The sequence below is a fragment of the Zosterops lateralis genome (genome assembly GCF_965231275.1).
Source record: "Zosterops lateralis genome assembly, chromosome: 6".
NCBI lineage: Eukaryota > Metazoa > Chordata > Aves > Passeriformes > Zosteropidae > Zosterops > Zosterops lateralis.
The window spans coordinates 34,872,210-34,894,385 of NC_139761.1; the positions used below are offsets into that span (position 1 = coordinate 34,872,210).

The 22,176-nt window shown below is 39.1% G+C and overlaps 1 protein-coding gene across 1 annotated transcript in view; it reads right to left on the reverse strand.

Annotated features, from left to right (window-relative positions):
- Window positions 1–233: 233 nt before the first annotated feature.
- Window positions 234–22,176, reverse strand: part of MAP3K9 (mitogen-activated protein kinase kinase kinase 9) — a gene marked incomplete at its 5' end in the record, with an annotated part of 59,382 nt that continues 37,439 nt past the window's right edge. Inside the window, 7 exons of the mRNA XM_083863131.1 lie at window positions 234–11,005; window positions 11,354–12,169; window positions 12,850–12,962; window positions 16,183–16,336; window positions 17,098–17,220; window positions 18,354–18,594; window positions 20,630–20,805. Coding sequence (XP_083719257.1) covers window positions 10,524–11,005; window positions 11,354–12,169; window positions 12,850–12,962; window positions 16,183–16,336; window positions 17,098–17,220; window positions 18,354–18,594; window positions 20,630–20,805 — 2,105 coding nt within the window. The 3' untranslated portion in view covers window positions 234–10,523. The remainder of the gene's footprint in view (window positions 11,006–11,353; window positions 12,170–12,849; window positions 12,963–16,182; window positions 16,337–17,097; window positions 17,221–18,353; window positions 18,595–20,629; window positions 20,806–22,176) is intronic.

Here is a 22,176-nt window from a genome sequence, read left to right on the forward strand (position 1 = left end):
GCCAAGACCTGTACTAAACTGAGCTTTCACAAAAATATTTCAAAAGCCCTATGGAGAACCCAGAGTTGGAACAACTTATCAGTACCTAGTAAAGAAAAATAAACTTCTTGTTGTACAGGGAAAAATTCTGAAATCCTCAGAGCAAGGCTATGCCACTGTTATTCTAACTATCTGCTTGAATTTGGAGCACAAACTCAAGAACTCAAAGCCTAAAGACAATCACTTTTATAACAGTTTTATTCAAGTCTGTGTGCTCTAGTGTTGAGACAAGGCCTAGATCAGCATTACACTGTAATACAATAATTTTAGCCATTGAACCAAGCCTGCTTGGCATCCTTGGTTTACAATTTACAGTACATCCAAAAAAAGAGCAAAGAGAAAAGAAATCCCAAAATGTCAACAACTTCCATTAGCTCTTTGCTTCACTTAAATATTGTTCTATAACATAAAATAATTTAATACAAAAAGAACTGTAATCCAAATACACATAATACATTGACACAGAACAGAGGAAAAATACAGTAGATTATGCACAAGAGTATTCAGTTGATGTGTTACCTACAGTGAAACAAACTGGACATTAATATAATTTAACTATTTAAGCCCAAGAGGGTCAGAGGCAACAAGTCCAGGTCACAAATAAAGCTTTTTAAAAAATAATGCAATCTTTTTTCCTCTAAGCTTACTGCTGTACAGAAGTTAAAGGAAGGCTCCAACAAATCACTTAATTTGACAACATTTCATCACACAAACAAGAAAAAACTTGGTGGCCTCTGTTATTTTACTCAATTCTGGGGTACATTGCCATTTGGTATTTTAACTGCTTCATTGCAGGTTCTCCGGGCAAAACACACCTTCAGGTGCTACTTCCATAGCAACAGACTTTTAAACACCATAAACAGAAGAGAAGACATACAGAGGTCTCCAAAACCAGACTGAAATACTTGAGCTGTAAGATGAATCCAAGACTACAGAGTCTTGGAATTCCTTATGAAGTACCCAACACCCTCCACACACTGATTTCAACACAAGCAGGAACTATCCCATATCTCAAAGGATCAGACATGAGGGCACGATCTTACACTAGAGAAATCTACTCACCTGGTTATTCAGATTTACAACATTGTACCTTGGAAAGTCAGGTCACCAATTTTTGCATCTGGCTTGAAATAGAAGCAGGAGCAGATCCACAATTAATAAGGCAAAAGAAAGAAGCAGCTTATAAAAAGGAGGAGGAAATACATTCTCTGGCTGAGAAATTCTTGGACTTTCAAAGCCACAGAAGAGACATTGTTAAAAGCACAGGTATTTTCCCTGATTTTTCCACCACGGTTGCCTGCTCACTCCATATAAGCTTCTCAAGTCAGGCAAAATATCTCAGATATTTCCAGCTTGTCCTCAATTTACAAGAAAGAAATCAAACATAGCAGCCCAGTGTGCTGTGCTGACAGCTGACAGATAAGAATCCTAGAACTCTAGAAAAAGTGGTGGATGTTGATCACTGCTGAACTTGTTAGGTCTGTCCACCAACCTGGAGGGATGCATTCGTAAAATGAGAAGAAACACTTGAGAATAGGCCTCAGTTTAAACTGCCATTTGCACACACAGCCTCCAGTCACCATTTACTACCCCTTTACAGCTAGCAATCTGCTAATGCAGAAGCTGTTGCTCTTTCACCCCATGTAAGAAAACATTCTTAAAACTTACACTGCTTATGGTTAAAAGTAGCAGTCAAATAGGCATGGCATGTGCAGCCATGGAAAGGCCACAAGAGTCCGCAGCAACCAAACCAGCATTTACCCAGGGGTTAGTTGAGGAACTTTTTCCCCAGGTTAATTGACTCCTTACTCTGACAATCAAGGTAAGAACCTGGTCCTTTCACCATCAGTCTCTAGATGACAATCCCTCAATTCAGATTAAAAGAGCTTTGCTCAACTGGGGTCTTGTGCATTTTGACCCACAAATACATTCCACTGACTTCAGTGATGTTTAAGTATGTGATGGAGAGCTTTCTGAATTGAGGCCTCTTCCCTTTTAACTTGAAAGTTAATTTCTCTAAATACAAACTTTTATTACAAGATGCTCTTGGGTTTATGTGGTATCTTTCTTGTAACTGCCAAGCATGACAGGCACTGGTGCCTATGGACTTTAGGTGGATCAGGTAAATTCTGCAGTTCAAACCTGGCCATCCCCCAAAGACATCTATGCTGCAAAAAAATGGATCCTACTCTCTGCCAAGAGCACTGGCCAAATTTAACCAGTTCAACTGGCAAACACTCCTAAGTATGCTTTTTCTTTTTTTTCCCCCCATGGCTATACTCTTTACAGTCTAGGGTACCTGGGTATTATAGTTGTCAAGATAACCCTGAAAACAGAGCAATGGCAGAACTGATGGAGTAACAACTGCTTGAGATGCAGTGTGAGAAGTCAGCTCAGAGATATTAGCTGCTCTGCTCAGATACAAATTGACATTTTAAGAGCTGCTCACTAAAGCATGCAAGACAGAAGAACAAGCCTACTATGAGTATCTGGGCAATCAGTTGAAGGTGACAATTCTGTGACATTGACTGGAACTGGGAGAAAACAAACTGCTCAAGCTGAGAAGTGGCCACATTCACAAATTCTAGCAGAACTCAAGGAAGAAGCTCTGTTCACCTCCAGATATAGTTAGACTACGAAGCTCAGTGTGCAACTGACCTATGCCAAACAATAATCAGAGGCCAGGATTGCACTGTAATTTAATCGCTGCTAGCAGCATTCTTATCAATGAAGTTTGGAAAAACACCGGCATGTCTTCCTGCCCCATTATAACCTCTCCAGCTAAGATCACAAGACACAGAAAATAAAGACATGGCTAGAGCAGTGTTTCTTCACTCTCAGACCTATATGCCTCTCCAAGACAAGGAGGCCAGCTTTATTCAACCTCAACATCTGTTCTTGAGAAAAGGCTGAATTGAAACAATCAAACTATAATGGGACGCAGGGTTAATCAGTCTGAAACAGCATATATAAAATGAATTATTTTTGTCTTAATGTTGAGGTTTTGGCCCCATTGAGCACAATGTATATTCTCACTAGCTATCCTGGCAACTAAAATTTGAGCATGGACAAAATCTTATAGATGTATTTCAATTAATGAAGGGCCTTCCCTCTGCCTCCCTCCATGATTATTTTTCAAATTGCTTATTTTAAGCAAATACAACTTTGGCATTGCTCCTGCAGATTTGTTCTACGCCTCCTTTTTCTAGCTGTGCATCCATCTGACCCATCAGCTACAGACCTAACAGAAGCCCACTTCAAGCTGGGTTAATAAATCCACTATACTGCACACTAAAACCGTGTCATAGTTCCTTAATATTAATTCTATTGGGCTGCCTGCACATTATTAGCATTCAGGTACAGTAAGGACTGTATTAGGAGCTGATACACTAGGAAAACAATACTGCAAATACAGGAAAACAATCAGGATTGTGTACAGCTCCACTTAAAGAGCACATGAGATTATTAAAAAAAATCCCCAAACCTGTTTTGAAAAAAAGAGACTATCACTTTTAAAAGCAGTAGTGACCAATATGAAATCTCCACCTTTTTGTCTCTGGACAATCAACTCTTCCACAGATTAGAAACCATAGAGAAAAATGCCCTGATTTGTCCTTTACTATTTATTTTGGAGACATAAATATCTAAAGCAAATATAATCTTAACTTAATAAACTGAACAGCTGGTGTTATTTTCCATCAAGAATTTTCATGTCAAAGAGCCAAATACAACTTTGCTTCTGCCTTCCCATCTCACGCCAACCTTAACTGCATACTTAAAGCACCTAAAATTCTTACCAAAACTTAGACTTTCTGCCCATTCTATCTCTACAAATGAGGTAGTTCAGGGTAAAACAAAACAAACCAACCAGAAACTGGATAAGTTGGATGGGGCTTAGAGTAACCTCATCGAGTGGGAAGTGTCCCTCCCCCTAGCAGGGGGACTGGAACTAGATGACCTTTAAGGTCCTTTCCAACCCAAACCATTGTAACAAATTAAATAACTGTACATTCCTCAATTCTTTTTTAGGACCCAACTTACCTATGATGCCAACAGTTCACCAAGTAGCTAGTATTCTTCTGTCCTCTGACTTACATTAAGAAGGATAATTTCATTGTCAACTTCCACTTCTACTTCACCCAGTTGTATCTCACACTTTTAGCTTGGAAATCTTTTAGGTCACAGAACACCTGAAATGTGTATGGTCTTCTGCCTTACACTTCTTACTATGGCAACAAGAATAAATAACCAACAAAGATGGGATGAGGCCAAAACCCTAATGGAGAAACAGGGAGAGGCAGTGATATCATACTCAACACAAGGGTGTAAATAGCAAGACACAAAATGTTTCCTGTGATGGTATTTGGCTTGATGTACAGAGAACACAATTCTGAAAGCTACAACTAGGAGGAGTAGTTTATAGGAGGTCCCTCCAATAAACCAACCACAGGCCCCAGCAAGGAGACGTGAGATGGAAGGCACCTCAGCATACAGGATGCACCTAACACAAATATATATTTGAGAGGCTTAAAGACCAAACCCAAAATAAACAATATCCCCAAACAGAAAACTAACAAACAAAACCACAGAGCTCAAGAAGTCATTCTCAGTAGGAAAATGTTGTTTCTGATCAGAAAAAGGAAGATTTTTCACTTAAAAAGATTTTTTACTTAAAAGAAGCTAAAATGTACTTCTTGTATACAAATGTTGATGAAGTGCTGAAAACATTCCAGTTGTAAAAAATGGGGTTCTTGTTAGAAAGGAACAATAATAATTCCAGTAGCTAGTTACTTGTTAGTCAAGCACCTCTCAGCCTGAGAGTGACTACTTCCAACATAAAAAAATAAAGTTGATGTAGGTAACTTCAGAAGTTGTGTTCACCTCTGACCAGTGGCAAAACTGTTTAAAATAGCCAGGCATGGGAAAAACCAAAATCAAATGTACATTTTATCTGCAGCATGACTTTCTACTTATGCGTTAAACAGAGGGAGCACCAGAATAAGCCAAAGATTCATTTCCATCATGCCTCAGGAAACCGTGAAAGAGAGGTCAATAACAGTAAGTTCTTCTTAAGACTATATTGTTTGTTAAACACCAAAAAACAAACAAAAAAAAATAAACCAAAAACTGGATTGAAAATAAGAGGAAAAAAAAGCAAATTTGGTTAAAAATCCTTTCTGTCCGGCTAGCTACCATTTTAGCTGGCTGTGCAAACCACTGTATTCTAGTAATAAAATATTAAACTTAAGAAAAAGCATAAGAAGGCATTCTTTGCTATGAATACCTTAATTATATTATCAACCAAAGATGAAGTCTGAAAGTTACGCTCTTTGACAGTGAGTATATATTTTGGTTCTTGTATTTGCTGTATTTATTGCTTGTTTGCAAATATGTTTTAATACATGTCTATCCCCACACTTTTAACATCCAGTTTTACCCAAATTGTAATCTTACATGAATTCTAAACATGGAAGCTATGAAACTGTTCTTCAGTGACAGGATAAGGATCAGAAATCTTTCAAACTTAAATGCCCTTGTTTCATTAAAAAAGACAAAATCAAACCAAAACCAAAACAAAACAAACCCCACCAAAGCTAAAAGGAGGACTTAAATCACTCTTCAAGATATAATCCTTCTTATTCATCATAGAGTTGGTAAGAGTTCTTGAGAGTATCTTCAAAATGCATGGAAAAGGTCAGAAAGCAAAAAGCATGTTTTCCAAGGAGAAACATATTAAAAAAAACCAAAAAGAAACAAACCTATTTACATTAGCTTAAAATTACTTGCAAAAATAACAGGCTATCACCGAATTTTGGGACATAGGAATAGGTTTGGTTCCATACATCCAATGAGACTCCAGGTCCCATATTCATCCCACAGAGATGAACTGGGTTTCAAATAAAAATTAATCTCAAGATAGAAAGGCGACTCAAGGTCAGAGGTTTCCTGTCATGTTTTATTTAACAAAACACTCCAAAGGCAATGACCTTTCTTTACTTGACCATTACTGCCTCACCTTCAACAGAATGAGAGGTATCCAGTTTTGTGACATAGCGAAGTAACATCTCTACGCAGTATTGTCCACAATGTCTTAAGATAACAGCATGCTATGAAGAGGAAGGCAACTACTCCCATTCCTAGAGGTACAGAAAAATATTTCATCATGAAACCATGCCACATGAGAGCAGGTCTTTCCCCATCAATAACAAAAAATTCACTTTAAAAATACTCATTTTGTTAGAAAACTATTACAAAAAGAGTATTTTCACCGAGGTTCCCTGCCCCATACTGAATATTGATCCATTGCAATAATAAACTGGAGGGAGAATATGTATTAAAAGTTACATCTGCATCTTTGAAAATTATTGAAAGGAGATTAAGACCTACTTGCTGGTAAAACAGACCACTGTGCAGTCTGAAAGAAGCAACAGTATTAGGAAAAGATCTGCAGCATTTTAATTGCCTTAGTTTTGACACAAACTTTCTTCTCTCCACTTGTCCCACAGAGAGTTTCTATGAAACCAGTAGACATTTATTTTAAAAATTGTCATTTTTTGCACTGGTTGCTATTCTGTGCCTTCCCCCCAATATTACAGGAAAACTAAACAGGCTACAAGGACAGTATACTTTGAAGGGCTGACAAACTTCTTTCTATTTCCTAGATCAGCACATCAATTACATAAATTAGTGATACACACTGCCAGCTGACTAAACAAAAATACAAACATATTTCTAAACCACAAACATTTCTCTCAGCTACAATCTCATCATTACTATCAGCTAAAAAACTGCCACTTCCTCCTTGTAAGGCCTGTATTCAAACATATTTTTCTCCATTCTTTTGTCATTGTTTTTTTGACTGCTCACTGACTTTCATGTTATCTTTTTCTTGTTTTCTCAGACAAAACAAAAGTGCAACTTATTCAGACATTTAGGGAACAATACATTTATTAGAAATTTTCAAAGTAAGATTTTCACCATCTTCCTCAAGAATATTACTAGAAAGGTAGGTCAGTGACCAATATTCTGACATTTTTGTTTCCCTGACAAATGGGAATACTAGCAACCAGCAGGAAAAAAAAGATTTCTGAGCTGACAGGCTCATACCTCCTTGCTGTCTAGTGGACTATAGTTGACCACTCCTTTGGAGATTTGGAGCACCTCAGCTTCCACAACTGGGAAGGAAAAACCCCAACAGATTAAGAAAGTAGAGAAGTCAAGCCAGGATGGGACAGATGGATACAGAGAGAGGTTCTGACCCAGCTTAAACACGCACACAGCCTCTGGGCCTTGGGACACTGGTGCAAAAGCTTTTGGAGTGTATAAGGTAAAATACCTGACAACTCTGTCTTAAGAGCTCTCTCTCTGCCTGCCAGAGAATACCCCACCACCTACTGAAGTCAGGAGCACTGTTTCCACAACTGATTCCTCTTGCCTGATACCTCAGGTTGGACACTGAAAGACAGTTATGGTGGATGCTCAAAGACTGCCTCAGGTTAATTCACAGACTAGATTCAACTAAGATAATTGCATTGAAGAAGGGTTAAAACAAACAAACAAACAAACAAATACCATAAAACAAACACATACCAACCAATATGCTTCTAACTAGTCTGGCAGCTTTGTAGTAACAGTATCTAGTTTGGTAACCCTGACCTGGATCCTTGACTCTTGTCACCCATCTTACCAAGTTATTTGATATTAGGGAAGATACTCTTTAGAGCAAAGTACTTCTCAAAGTTCAGTTACATACCACCTTCACCACGTGATTATATAAAAGAGGGAGAGGGGCAAGGAGGGCATTAATTTTTCATCCTCAACTTTCTTAAGCAAAAGAGGTGACAGAACAACTTGCCTTTAAGTTTCCTGGGAACTCGACAGAAACCTTAAAAGTTCATTTGGTGAAATCAACTGGCCAGCTATTACAAAGTTTAGCAGACTGAGTTGTATCAGTGTGGCCTAGAAAGGTGGCCTCCCATTTCATGCAAGTAAATGGATTTTGAAGATTTCTGTTCAAATGGAGCTATTTCAGGTGATGCCTTCGCAGAGCAGATGATACCCCCTATGACATTTATAATGACACCTTTTGGATAGAAAACATTACGTTTCAGAACAGCTGATCCAGTTTTGTTCCAGACTCTTTAAAATTAAAAGAAAGACTATGAAAAATAGATTATTTTAATGTCCTTCTTTTAAATCCCTCTGACACAGCCTCTCACAGAGATTATGTTAAGGTTGATTTATAGCACAATCAAAATCGAAATTAGCAATCTGTTGGATGAGTTTTGTCTTTTTCCTAGTGTCTCGGTCACAAATTGAGTGTTCAGAAATCGAAAGCAAAAGGATGCTTAAGAAATCAACAATGCTAAAATTCTAAATTTAACAAAAGAGTCAGAAATATAAGTTTTCTTTAAGTATCTGAATCCCACCTTACCTTATCATAATACCTTTTCTAAACAGTTCTCTCCCCAGCTTCAACATCTAGTGTAGCACCATTAAGGCTAGTTCTGGAGCATTTAATAAGGAAGACAGCAGAAAGTAATTCTGCCATTAAGCATTTTCCATGGAATGTGATAAACAAGAAATACGTGACCTTTCAAAACAAAACATACTGTTATTTCTTGAAAAAAAAGGTGCACTTGACTAATGGGAACATGCTGGTTTCAGTCCTCACACAGAACTAAAAAGCCTTACGAAGGAGTTCTTCCCCACACATGCTGGTTTTTAAAATCAGGTTACAAACATCTAAACACACACGTTCACTGTGCTGACAGCTGCAGGAAATATTTGGCTCTACTGCCTTCACAGCAGGACTGGACTGCCCCAACAGGCTGAGCACTGCATTGGCAGCACTGTCAAAAGACTTATTTTCAACCAAATATCAAGAGATTAGCAAAACAAGCACAGATCTGTACAAAAACAGTGAACAGACATGCTTTACCCTGCAATAAAGCAGACTACCCTATTACACTCAAATAAAGGCCACATCCCTTATATATAATGCCAAATTTGGGGAAGATTGAAGCTCTCATTACAGCCAGTAAGACATACCTGCAGTGGCACAGACACACACGTGAAGTCTTAATACAGAAAACTCTGAGCATAGGCACACCCTGTTTGTGTGACATCCTCCTTTCAGACAGGGGTCTGTTCTTGCTCCAGATTGAGGAGTGTTTCACATATTTGAACAAGAATAAAGTTCTATATATCTATAGTGCCTTTCACTCAAAGATCTCAAAGAACTTTATACCTATTATATATGTCCCAACCCCTCCCCTTGTGAGGTAGGTATTATTCCTATTATTTACAGATGGGGAAATTCAGGCACAGAGGTTACATTATTTGCCCAGGGTCACACAGTGAGTCAGTGACAAAATAAAACAGAATCCAGATGTTCTGATTCCTGTTTGCACAATCCAACTACTAACAAGTCTCATTTTCAAAACAGCCCTAAACAAGTACCAGTGTGCATAAGAACAGTCTTGGGTTTCATGGGTCACTCCTAAAAGGCGTAAGAATGGAGAAAAAAAACAGAAAGAAAAAGATTTGGAAACACATGACTTACTTCTGCAAGCTAACAGATCTTTAAAGAAAGTTTCGGCTAATTCCCCTCCCAAAGCTGAGGCAACTGGACTATGAGCCTGAGAAACAGAGTGGGGAAAAAAAAAGAGACTGATGGAATGAAAATCTCAAACAAAAAAAACCAACCTAAACAGCTATACCATAAGCCTTCATCTTGAAAACACAAGGTCACAAAAAAATAGGGCTGAGAGGGACCTCAAGAGACCACTGAAGTTCATCCAACCTACCCTGAAGCCAGGATCAACTACACCTATTTGTTTCCAACAGTCTGGTTCACCTGCTCTCAAAGACCTCCACTAGTGGAGATGTCATGCCCTTCCCCTGTCATCTGTTCCACCTTATGCTATCACATGAGCAAAAGAGGACAAACAAGTCTTAAGATAGCTACTTCTGCTCTTTCAGTGGGGGTATGATGATTCCCAGGCCAGTCTAATGATCTGAGTGTATTTCAGAGAAGGTAGTCTCCAGATATTTGTTTCTGTTCTCGATTCCTTGGGAAAACATCAAACACTGATGTCTGCTGTAGTGTAATATTTGAATATTATTTGAAAATACTGATTAATACCAGGATAGATACCAATATACTTACTGCAAGTGCCAAATCCTACAAGGTCAGTAACAAAAGACTTTGATATGATAATTTTAGCTCATTGCAGATTCAAACTGCAATAAGAGGGCAGGGAAGACTACAGAAAAACCCCACAGCAAAAGTCAGCAGCTCAGAGTTGCCAAGTTTCACCCAAATGCAGACAAAAATCAGGCAGCTGACAACACATCTTCAGCCGAAGCAGCACCATTTGATCTCTGTAGCATCCCTCCATCTCATCTGTTTCCAAAGTGCATTCTCAGTGCAAAAAGTAGGATTGAATCTAGAGGGGCTCACTGCCCCCAGTGGTTTCATATTAAGACCAGAATTCTTGCTTGAGTTCATATGCTGCAGCTTTGTGTGTGTTAAGTTCACTTCTGCATAGCGGAATGGTGCTGTCCTGGCTCTGCCCCTCAGCATCCATGTCCAACAGTGTCCGCTCCTCTGCAGGAGGACCCACCTGGAAAGGAAGCAGTGCAGGCAGTCCAGGTCTCTCTTCTACAGTGCTGCTGCTACTAGCAAAACAAGAGTCTAGATTGCTTGGAGTATCAGTACTTGAACTATTGGCAGAAGATTCACCCTTGGCATTGCTGGGTGACACAAACCACCAGGGATCAAGCCGCTGCCGACTGGCTGCAGGACGTGGCCGGGGCAGGAACTCCAATGTCTTGGGTCTTTCCAGTGTGGGATCCTGCTGTGCATTCCATCGTCTCGGGGTTGGAGGAAAAACAAGGTTGGGGTCTGGCAGGCGAGGGACCTCACCGGGATCTCTGCTTGGACTAGGTGTTTTTAATACGCCTATCCAAAACAGACAATATAAGAGAAGAGGGAAAAATATGTTAGATGTCACTGCTAAGCGGTTCCTACAGATCTTAATTTATTGCATATACAATGCAAAGACATATTCAGAAATAAAACAGAAAGCCTCCATTCAGAATCTACAAACTCTGTATCTTCAAGACTATGGCAATCTGAAAATGCTGGAACCAAATCATTATTGCATTATTCTGTTAGCTATTTGTGTAAAGATAACCTCCACAAGCAATTCTTGTGGACTGGTCATCTTAACGGAAGTATAAGCAACAAGTAATTATATTGCTTCTATCTTTATTCTGAAGAGGAAAAGGAAGATGGTTGAAAATCTACCTGCTCCAAGTGCTCCAGTTAAACAGCTACTGGAAGGACATCCACTGGTTGGACACCCATTGACAACCAGTCCACTCCCTTTGATGGCTCCATCAGAAGGTGTGCGCCTGTGTCCACTTTGCTGGGTGTGGGAAGAGACCGTCACATGTGTGGGAGTCAGGGACTGGTTGGGGTCTTGTTTGAACCTCTCAATCTGGACATTGACCAGTGGGTTTGTAATGGCTGGCAAGGGAGCCTTGACTGTCACTGGGCTGACAGGCATCTCATAAACCACAATCTCATCACTGTCTGAGCGCAGCAGGGACCGGGTGGAATTACATTCGGAAATGGAAGACAGGGAAAGAAGGGTGAGGGATGTGGATGGCTCGCCTAGCAATAACAGGGGATCATCCTTCTTGAAGATCTTCCGAGAAGGCGGACTAGTGCTCCTGCGTGGGCGTCCAGCTCGTTGAAAAATGCTGTCACGCTTCTTCTTCTCTTCCTTGGCCATCTCTGGCTCTTCCTCAATCAGCAGCTGACACTTCCCTGCTTCTAACAGATCAAAACCCAGACCTGCAGCAGCCAGCACTGCTCCACAGCCAAGCAATGCAACCTCACATCGCTTGTGGTGGGAGCTGCTACGTTTGAGGCTGTTGGTGGGTGTCAGCTGTGGGGTACTGGTAGCAGAGTTTACAGGGGTGGACTCCTCATTGGCATCACTAGAAGGGCCATCCCACTCTTCATTCTTTTGAAATGGGATGCAGAGGTATGACTGATTGTGCACAGGTGAAGGGTGCACTTTGCCCTCTCCATTAAAACATTCACTGTCCTCATCATCTGGAAAGCAAATGGAAATAGACTTTGTGTCAATATAACATTTTCACCGGCAAATTTTATTGTCTCACAAATATACTTCAAAATAAGCTTCTCATAAGATGCAAATGTTCTCCGCACAAACATCATTCATCAACTCCCAAATACAGTCTATTGTTTCCAAAGAAGATAGGCTGAGAGAAGGAACTGGAAACACTAGCAAAGTGAAAGAAATTAGTAAAGCATTCATCCACTTGAGATTAATTGCAGAACAGAAGACTTTGATATGATAATGTATTTCAAAAGCAACCTATACCTTAGTAACTTCTAGAGTAAATTTATGTGTTTGTGAGTGAGATGCAAAAGGTAGAAAAAATTTAAGGACTGTTCCTTGCAAGTGAAGGTGTAAACATGCTGCACATGTAAATATCATTATTCAGGAAAGGAGCTGAGAGACAGCAGGGAGCTAGAGGAGAATTCACAGAAGCTTGTTAGCTTGACAGAGGGAAAAGCACAAGCAGTGAGGTGAACAAGAAGAAAATCCAGAAGGAGAAAGTGGATATTTGACAAAGAATAAAAGAAAAACAGATACCGAACAAAATGAAAACATTGCTGTAAGGTACCAGGTGAAGGTCAGGAAAGAGGTTCATTGAAATGTGAATGGAAGTGGGGATGAGAGTACCAAGTTCAGGGAATTCCTTTACCCATCTCTGCTAAGCTGGTGAATCCTGGAAAAGCAGGTGCAGTTCTCTGGATCTTCCCAAGATTTGGTGCACTGGATGACCACTGCTTGCATCCTTCTACCAGAGCTTTCAGACTGAAAATAATAGAAGGATGTGAGAAAATGTACTGTACTCATAACCACTTTCCATTCTCCCCTTATATATTCTCTATTCATGTACTTATGCATGTATCCTTCTCAACTACATGGATCTGAAGTCCTCCCACAGCAAGAAATTGTGGCATCTTTATAGCACATTAAAATACAAAAAATAAAATAAAATGGTCTATTTCTCGTTTGTTACACTGTGGGAGTCAAAAGGCTTCTGCTGATAACTAACAAGCTATGACTGCTGAATAATAGAAGGCACCACTACAAAAATCAGATGAAATATTTTCTTTTTAAATCAAGGCATAATCTTTTAAAATCTTGATTTCTTTTTTCAATCAATCTTACCATGGCAGGTAAAAAATAAATTGCTCAGAAAGGGGAGGGGAAAACACCTCAAAAATGTTTTCATGTGAAACACAAATGAACAATGAAATTCAAACATCACTCGCTAGGACAAATAAAATAATAAGCTAAAGTCACTGTAATAGCAAAGGTATGTCTCTGTATTATAAATACCAACATTTTTCTTATAAAGAAAACACTGTATTGAAGTACAGTGAAAAGCATAAGTTCTAGATTATGGGAAAAAAAGGCAACTAAACTTATAAACCATGCCACTGTTCCTTTTACTTACAAACAAAAAAAAAGCCCAAGAGAAGAACTCAAACCCAAATCCCTACTTGGACCTGTGTCTAAAGGTATGTTAGGAGGCTCCTGAACTTATTAGTAATCTCTGTTTATAGGGTTTCATTATTATCATCCTGCACTAGTTTCATGACATCAGATATGTCAACAATTTTGATTAGCAGCACAACTTCCTGATACATCAATATTCAAAGTTTCATTATTCATTTATCAACATAGTCTGAACTGGAAAATTTCTGGTGCCTTTCTCCACAAACTCCAACATGAAACATCATAGTGTTGGTGAAAAGCCATACACTTAAGATAGGCAGAAATTACAAGGAAGGAATAAAAAGATCTGCAGATAGTCTGAATGATCTCAACTGGACACACAAAATAATCGACTTGTTATTGAAAGAACAGAAAACTCAAAGATCTCTTCCAGCTCCATTACTACCTTGAATTGTCTTTTGGCAAGACATGTAATTCACTACCATCATTCCCTTAAAGAGAAATGGAAATACAACCATATATAAAAGTTACCTCTCATGATTCTTATTTTCCACCAGAATTATTCTGCATTTCTAAGACAGCTTCCATTCCAGGATTTCAAAAATTTGTTATACTGGGCTATTTTTTTGCCTTGGTATAAGTTTTCCCTCTGATTTCTACCCATTAGAAATGCTGTATTTGTCACTAAACTATACTGCAGTGTAGTAAGGCCACAGGACCTAAACTTGATCCAGCACATGAACAATTGGTTGATGACTGTGGTATATTCATTACATTAAAAGTATCCTGTGCAGTTCTCAACTGCATTGCAAGCCCATCCTCATTAACCATTCTGCAGTATTGCACATGCAGTACCTGGCTGCGATCTTGAATCGAGACAGCACAGCACTGAACCCTATCTGTCAAGACAAACAATCACAGGGTTTTCTAACAGACATGCCATTCAGTGTGAGGGTCTGTTCTGATCTACTCCCTCCACAGTATACTCAGCTGTGTAACACAACACACCAAATAAAGTATGTTGGATCTAAATTACCCAAGTGTGCAACAGGCCTACCCAGGATACATACCATAAACAGAGATGCATATAAAGGGAAAGCTGGTGAGTGAAAATGAACCTTGTTAGCAGTGTGAACACCTCCAAAGCTGAATGTCAAAGCTCTTACAATATGGGTAGAGAACTACTGAGGAAGGTGAGATTTCCACAGCACTGGGAAAGCACATACTCAACTTATTTTGCTTCCTTTTGACTTCTCGGAGCAATCTTCCCTTGCAAAGAACAGACTGAAGGTTTGCTGTTACTGTCAAAGTGCAACTTAATCTGAACAGGAAGATAAATTGCTACCAGAATAATTTCAAGGCCTGCTACATTTGCCTTAAGGTTATAAAATTTTCATCCTTCCCTTTTATTTTTTGCTCCTTCTCTTTTCCCAGCAAATTACAGGAAGACCTCAAAGACCTGTCCAGAAATGATGCTGCACATCATTTTAATCAGACAGTGAGGTGCATTTGAAAACAATTCAAAACATGCTGACTTGGAGAATGTTACTACTAGAGCAGTATTGTCTGCTATTGCCTTAAGGAAAGAGAATGATTTGAAAGCACTAGCACTAAAACTATATTTCAATCACCAACATAACAACTCAGGAACCTAAAGACTTCTTACCTGTAATCTATTTAGACCAACTAAGCAGAAGGTTGTTACTTACCTTGTTGTATTATGACTGAGTCACTTTTCTGTAGCTTTTATCTACAGGGAAGTCAAAGGCACCTCTTTTTAGGAATGGTAAGATGACAAGGTTTATCTGCTCAGAAAATTGCAAAAAACTTCCCTACTACTGTAAGACAGCATGTCTGCTGTCTCAATACCGTTCTGTAATAATGTTAAGACATTAATACAATACTGAAGCGAATAAAAAAATGTCTGTTGCCAGGCTCACTCTTATTTAGCTTGCAAGATTTTAAGAGCTAACTGCTAAAGGATTTTAAGTCACATTCACTATCACCTTCCATAAAATTAGCAACCTGTGTGAAAAGCAGGGTGACCATCACCAATTCCATAATAAGTTTATGACTAATCAATGCCAAGTTTAAAGACAATTAAAACTTCACAGTATATCCTTGAGAATACACTGTAAGATCACAACTGAATTGCCACAGAACTAGTCCAACATAAGGCTTCATCCAGTCTCTGCAATTCAGCACAAAACCCTTCTGCTGCTGTGCACATTCTTTATGTTCAAAGATAAATAGAGAAGTGCGAATAATCACTGTATCATATTTTCATGAGTGCCTTTACTTGATGTTAATTATAGGTCACTGCAATCCTCACAATGCTATTCTCAAATACACCTAACAACTTAATAGCAGACAGTGAAACATCAGTTGCTAGCAAATTAACTGAATGCAATTTTGTAAACTGTTCTGAATCTCTAACATCTCTGGTACAGGAAAGAGGTTTGGAAGCAGAAAGGTGTTTGCAAGTGGATAGGCAAATCTCCTGTGAGCCAGCCAGCTCATGACCATTTTTAGAACTTGGAAAAGAGTCTTCTTCCAGGCCCTCTCTTACCCCTCTTCTCCTGCACCTAGCTCCTTGTGACAAAGTGAGCTTGGTCCCCAGGTGCGTCCCTTTTTCTTCTGGCCTCTCTTCTCTTCTTCCTCTCCTTCCTCCTTTGGAAGGACTGAGCTTCGTCCCCATGTTTTACTGCTTTCAGCAGGTGTCACTTCACAAGGGGAAAGAACAGGGAAAAATGGGAAGGAAAAACAGATACACAAATTAAAAGAATTGGTTCCATGGCAACATAAAGAATAAAACATGGGCCAGAACAGGAATAGTAACAAAAGTGATTTTCCTATCATTCTGACCATTTATCAACACAAATCTAACAAGCAAACGCCAATTTAAACATTACCTAATCCTTTTAAGCATAGGTAGCCTCTCCAGCTTCATTCCATCACCAGTTTCTCTATAGAACTATCAGTTTGAAACCAAACACACGAGTGCTATGATATCCAATAAAACCACTATACATTAGTTGACACAACTTTCATAATTCTAAGACATGCATGTCTGCCTAATTCTGTGATATTATGAGAACACTATTTGCATGACAAGTGCCCTTGTACTTATTTCCTTAAAACAGTAACTTAATGCTCTACAGCAATGTTTACAGATCTACTCTGCAAATTAGTATTTTTTTAAATTAACTTGTACACCTAAGGAATATATTTTCTATAGAAACAGCAGTATTTCAAGAACTTGGGTAAGCATGACTTTAGCCCCAAAGGAGGTGACACTCCCTGCATCACCAAGACACCCCATTTTTCTCTCTAAATGCATACATGCAAGGCACAAGGCAAACATTTTAGGTACTTTCTTTAACAGCCCTGTTATGGGCTATATTCCTAGATATGGAATCTTGGCATCTTACCACGCTGACAGACTGCACATTTCCCAAATTCAATACTACATTGAGCTCCTTACACTGTATGGCCCTGAGTCTGGGAATAATGGTAGGACTTGCAGGAGGGCTGGAGCAGCTACTGATCAAGCTTTTCCTTTTGTCCATTGTTGGAGAAGCCTGCACAGTGAATTTATGCTGAAAATCTGTTTAGCAAAAGAAAAAAAAAAAAAAAGGCAGAAAGACACAGTTAAAATTCACCTTTTTTAATGTAAGAAAAAAAGAAATAATAATTTATGGTAACTTCCAAAGAGCACAGCTTACAGGACCTATGTAGAAATCAAGTTTATAGCTAATTGCTATTTGCCCATTGTAGACACTGAGAACTCAGAACAAAGATGTGCATTCACAGCCCTGAAAATGTATCTTGTTAGTGTATGTGTGAAACCCACACACAGACCTTGTGTTGAACGGCATGCCAAATTATATCCCTATATAAATCCTTGTACCTTACCTCTCAGTTTCTTAAACACCACCAAAAATAGGTGTTTGTAGACCTAAAGAAACGCAGACGTAACCTACACATTTTATCATAATTTCTCTTCTGAACAGCCAATATCTCCCAGAAAACAAAGAATATAGTGCAAGTCACCATTCCTGATGTAACAATGAGCACTAGGTGATTTAGAAACCCCACACTTTTGGTTTTTTGACAAATTTAAATCTCCATAGAGAATCTGCAGTAGAAATGCTAAGGATTTGGTATTTCTGAACATCACCATCTTCACTCTTAAGAGTGACTTTGCCAACACCTTATTACTATTTAATTTTTCTTCCAGAAGTCATTTTCGTGTCAATAGGAGTTGACACATGCACTAGCAATCCAGGGCTTTAGTCTCACAGCTACACAGCTACCAATGTATTTTTGGTAATTTTTAGATTCCTACACTAAAAAAATCCAGTAGATTATAGTTTCTCTTGCAGCATTACGTAAAATATTCTCCGAGCATGAACCTCCATCATCTTCTCTGCATATCCTTTAAAAAGCAGATTTTTTTGAGTACCAACACGTTAAACTGCAACACCACGTTTTTATAATAAGCCATATACAGCCAATGGCTAACAAACATGTAACATTTCAAGTTTACTTCTAGTCTTCTTCTTGGAACTTTGGGCAATGCTAGCCACAAGAGCAATAAATGTAGTTTATTGATCCCAAAGAGGAATGTTTCTCCCAAAGTACATCAATCCTTTCTAATACATAAGGGTCAGTAATAAGGAACTATCAAACTTACAGGTTGCTCCCATTTCACCTGGCACAACCTAACACATCACCAACCTGAAGGCAAGCTGATATGATTGCCATCCTTTAACTTGAGCCGGCTCCTCTTGAACTTCCCCATGCGTTTCTTGACCCGAGGCTTCTCCTGACACAGCTGGTGGATGATGATGTTGAGCTCCCTTTCCAGGATGTCAATCTCACGTTCTGCCAGTTCCTGTTCCCGCCTTCGTAGCAGCTCCTCATGGTTTTTTTGTTCAACAGCAGCACGAGTCAGCTCTTCTTCCCATGTGCGCAGCTCCTGCAGGGAGATAAGAAAGCAGAAACAAAAGGTGACCTTGCAACTCGTGGGTTAAGACTAACATGACAGGTTCTGAAGACACAGCTTCAATGGCTTGGGCTCACAGAACCACAAAAACCACTGGTTCAAGGCTCAGCTGAGAGCCAAAAACAATCCTCAAGAACTTCAATGCTTGCTATTCAAGGCCCCTCGAACCAGAATTCAAATTCAGACATAACCACTTGTGAGGCCACACCTGAAATCCTGTGTCAAATTCAAGGGTCTCCAGTACAAGACAGACATGGACATACCAGAGAGAGCCCAATGAAGGGCCATGAAGGTGATTAAGAGACTGGAACATCTCACCTATGAGAAAGGGCTGAGAGAGATGGGACTGTTCATCCTAGCACAGAGAAGGCTTGGGTGGAGTGAAGGGGGATCTTACCAGTGTATATAAAAACCTGAGGGAAGGGTGGAAAAAAGATAAAGCCAGGCTCTCTTCAGCAGTGCCTAGTGACAGAACAATAGGCAACAGGCAAACACTGAAACACAGGGGACACTCTCTGAACACTTTTTTACTGCATTACTGAGCACTAGCACAGGTTGCCTATAGAGGTTGTGGAGTCTTCCTCCCTGAAGATATTAAAAAGCCATCTCAACCTGGACCTGGCAAAGGCACATAAGGCAAACCTTTCAATCTATCCCTTGCTGACAAAACGAATTAACTGAAACTGCCCTTGAAATCCCAAAATCCCACTGTGCTTTTCTCCTCTCACCACAAGGACAAAAGAATTCAGCACTTAAAATAATTCTCTCCAGATGGCCAATTCCAGCGCAGAAGGCAAAAACTGAAAAATTCAAGTTAAACGTCAGACAGATCATCAGATAGATTTTAGTTTAGATGTTTCTAATAATGGCATTATTACCTGGCTCATCACCAGGGAGCTTTGATACATTTTACTCAGTAAGTGAACAGCATATAAAAATATTTCCCCATTGCTAAAGAGGAATACAGTACTCAGCCTGAGGGCAGCATAGTTAGTACTGTTTAACTGTTTGTCTGTTGAAGTTTCCGGTTTTCAAAAACTGTTCCAACACAGTTATGCCATAGGACAACAGTAGCAAGGAAATGCCTATCAGCTAATTTATTTTTTCCAAAAGCTACCAAAATAGGTGAATAAAAATGTTTTAAGTATTCTTGTAGAAGATGACTTCTTTCTACTAACCCAAAATCTTCTTTTCCTTCTCTCTGCCTCCTAAACCCAACCTCTGAGCCCAAATCAAAACAGCTGATATTATGAGTTTATTTTCAGGCAAGAGACTGTGAACTTACAAATATATTATAACACTAGTGATTTTGGTTCTGCTGCAGTTTTTCTTACCAACAACTAAAGACAGTCTCTGTAAAGATCTTAAATTCGAAGCAGCAAGCTGTGCTTTCTGCAAGCATGCTTGAAGAAAACTTCAGCTATTTCACATCTTCCCATTGAGGCTGACGGTCACCATTCCTGTTATTCCTGCTAACATTTTTGTTTCCTGCTATTTGCCCAGAAGGATTTCAGTTATAGCAGTTACTGGGCCCTTCCCCTGGTAGCACTCATGTTTATGCATTTTGGTTGTGCTCAAAATCTTGAAAACACAAACCCAGTAGAACCAAAGCTACAATGTTAACTAGAGCATATATATGCTGAAACTACTGCTCCTATATCTCCTGTTAACAGTTTTCATTGAATTTCTCAATTAAGATGCTAATAGTGAAACAGTTATCAAATACAATAAACAATCAACTCATCACAGCAATTTGCACAGAGTATAATAGAAGCTCACTACAATATTAGAAAGCGTAGCAGCTCAGGATGTGGATATTTATTTTTCTCATGACTCTACCCTTGTGTGCATCATAACCTGCCATTGATTCAGGGACTTAATACAAGCTCCAGTAAAGCACAGATAAAATTAGCTCTGGGATGCACGAAACAGCAATCCCCATTTGAACTATGAAATGGAGAAATTACAACCCAGAGAGCACAAGCAGGGAGCACTGCTCTTTACTTACCTTTTCTTTGGCTCTGAGCTGATCAAACATCTCTTGGATCTCTTGTTTCCAGTCTTCCTGCAGGGAGTGGAAGGAATCTTTGGGCATTTCAAAAAAACCAGACTCTTCTATGGCAGTAAGATGGTCTAGGATAGTGGCAAAGGAAGGTCGTGAGTGTGGGTCAGGGTTCCAGCAATCTAGAATAGAATAAAGACAAACAACTGTGAAGCATCCCTAAGCATGGAGGTCTGGGAGGACAGGTAGTACTTTACTGATCCCCAGTGGCTAAGAGTGGCATACACACTACCTGTGTTACCCCAGCTTTCCCACTGCCCACTAGTACTGACTATTATCAAGCATGGAATTAATGCTTTCACATTTGTACAATATCCGACATCACTTAAAATCTTGAATTACTTACCTACCTAGGTCTCTAGGATCTATTGTAATAATATGTCAAGTAAAATACAGATGTATTAATTTTACAAAAGGTTATTTACACCTTAAAGCATTTTAAAAAAATAACAATTTCCTTAAATATTTTGCTTGAAGATGCATGTATGTGTTCACAGAGCAGAAATAATAAACAAGGCTTTTGCAAATACTTATTTTATAATAGTTACACTGCAGAGTTAACAGCCATACTGCAGGAGGATATCCATCAGGGTTTTTCCTGATGCCAAACTCTAATACTAAGCTGAGTCATTATGAATCTTTTCTCAGAATGGAAAACCTCTCCTGCGAAGCAAACTGGGCATAATTTGTGTGAAAATAGGAGATTTGAGTAAATAATGATATCAAATTGTGCATCTGGAGTTCTCCGATTTTTGCAGGTCTTTTTTTATTATTTGAGAGAAAATTAAACAGACATTCTTCTTTTGCTTTTAAGAGAAACTACAAATAAACAAGTTTTTTTTCATTTACAATCTAATGCAATTATTCAGCCAATTACAAAGCTCTAAAAACACAGAACTGAAAGTAGGTATCCTACCACATAAGGGAACCCAATGAGCAACAGTACAAAAGGCAATGTTTTACACAGTGATGGAAATTGAACACAGAAAAGAGAAACAGAAAATAGTATGAAGTACCCCTCAAGCTACAAACAATCCCTCAAACCATTACATCAAAATAATTGATTTAACAACACTTTTGAATAGGAAATTCGCACTCATTCCATCCTCTCTCTTCCTTCCCCCTCACTTCTACTCTGGGAGAAAAAATCACTTCCTCATTCTATGTTGTCCTGTACCAGCACTTAGACAGGTTCTTCTTCAGCAAGTGTCCTTATTCTCTTTAGCACTGCTAGATGCCTGTATGCTGAAATTCCAGAGCAACCGAACAGAAAAACTTCACATTCACACATATTTGTATTCATGTTTTTCTGCATGAATGGAAGGAATTAACATGTGGGTCTCTTTTATCATGCAGCATTGGGTCTCTTTCATCATGCAGCATTGCTCCACATGGTCACTGGACTTAAAACACACATTACTGCAGCACAAGGCAAGAGTTATAGAAATGTTCTTAAAGTTTTCTAGACCTTAAAGTCAGAAAAAAGGGAACAT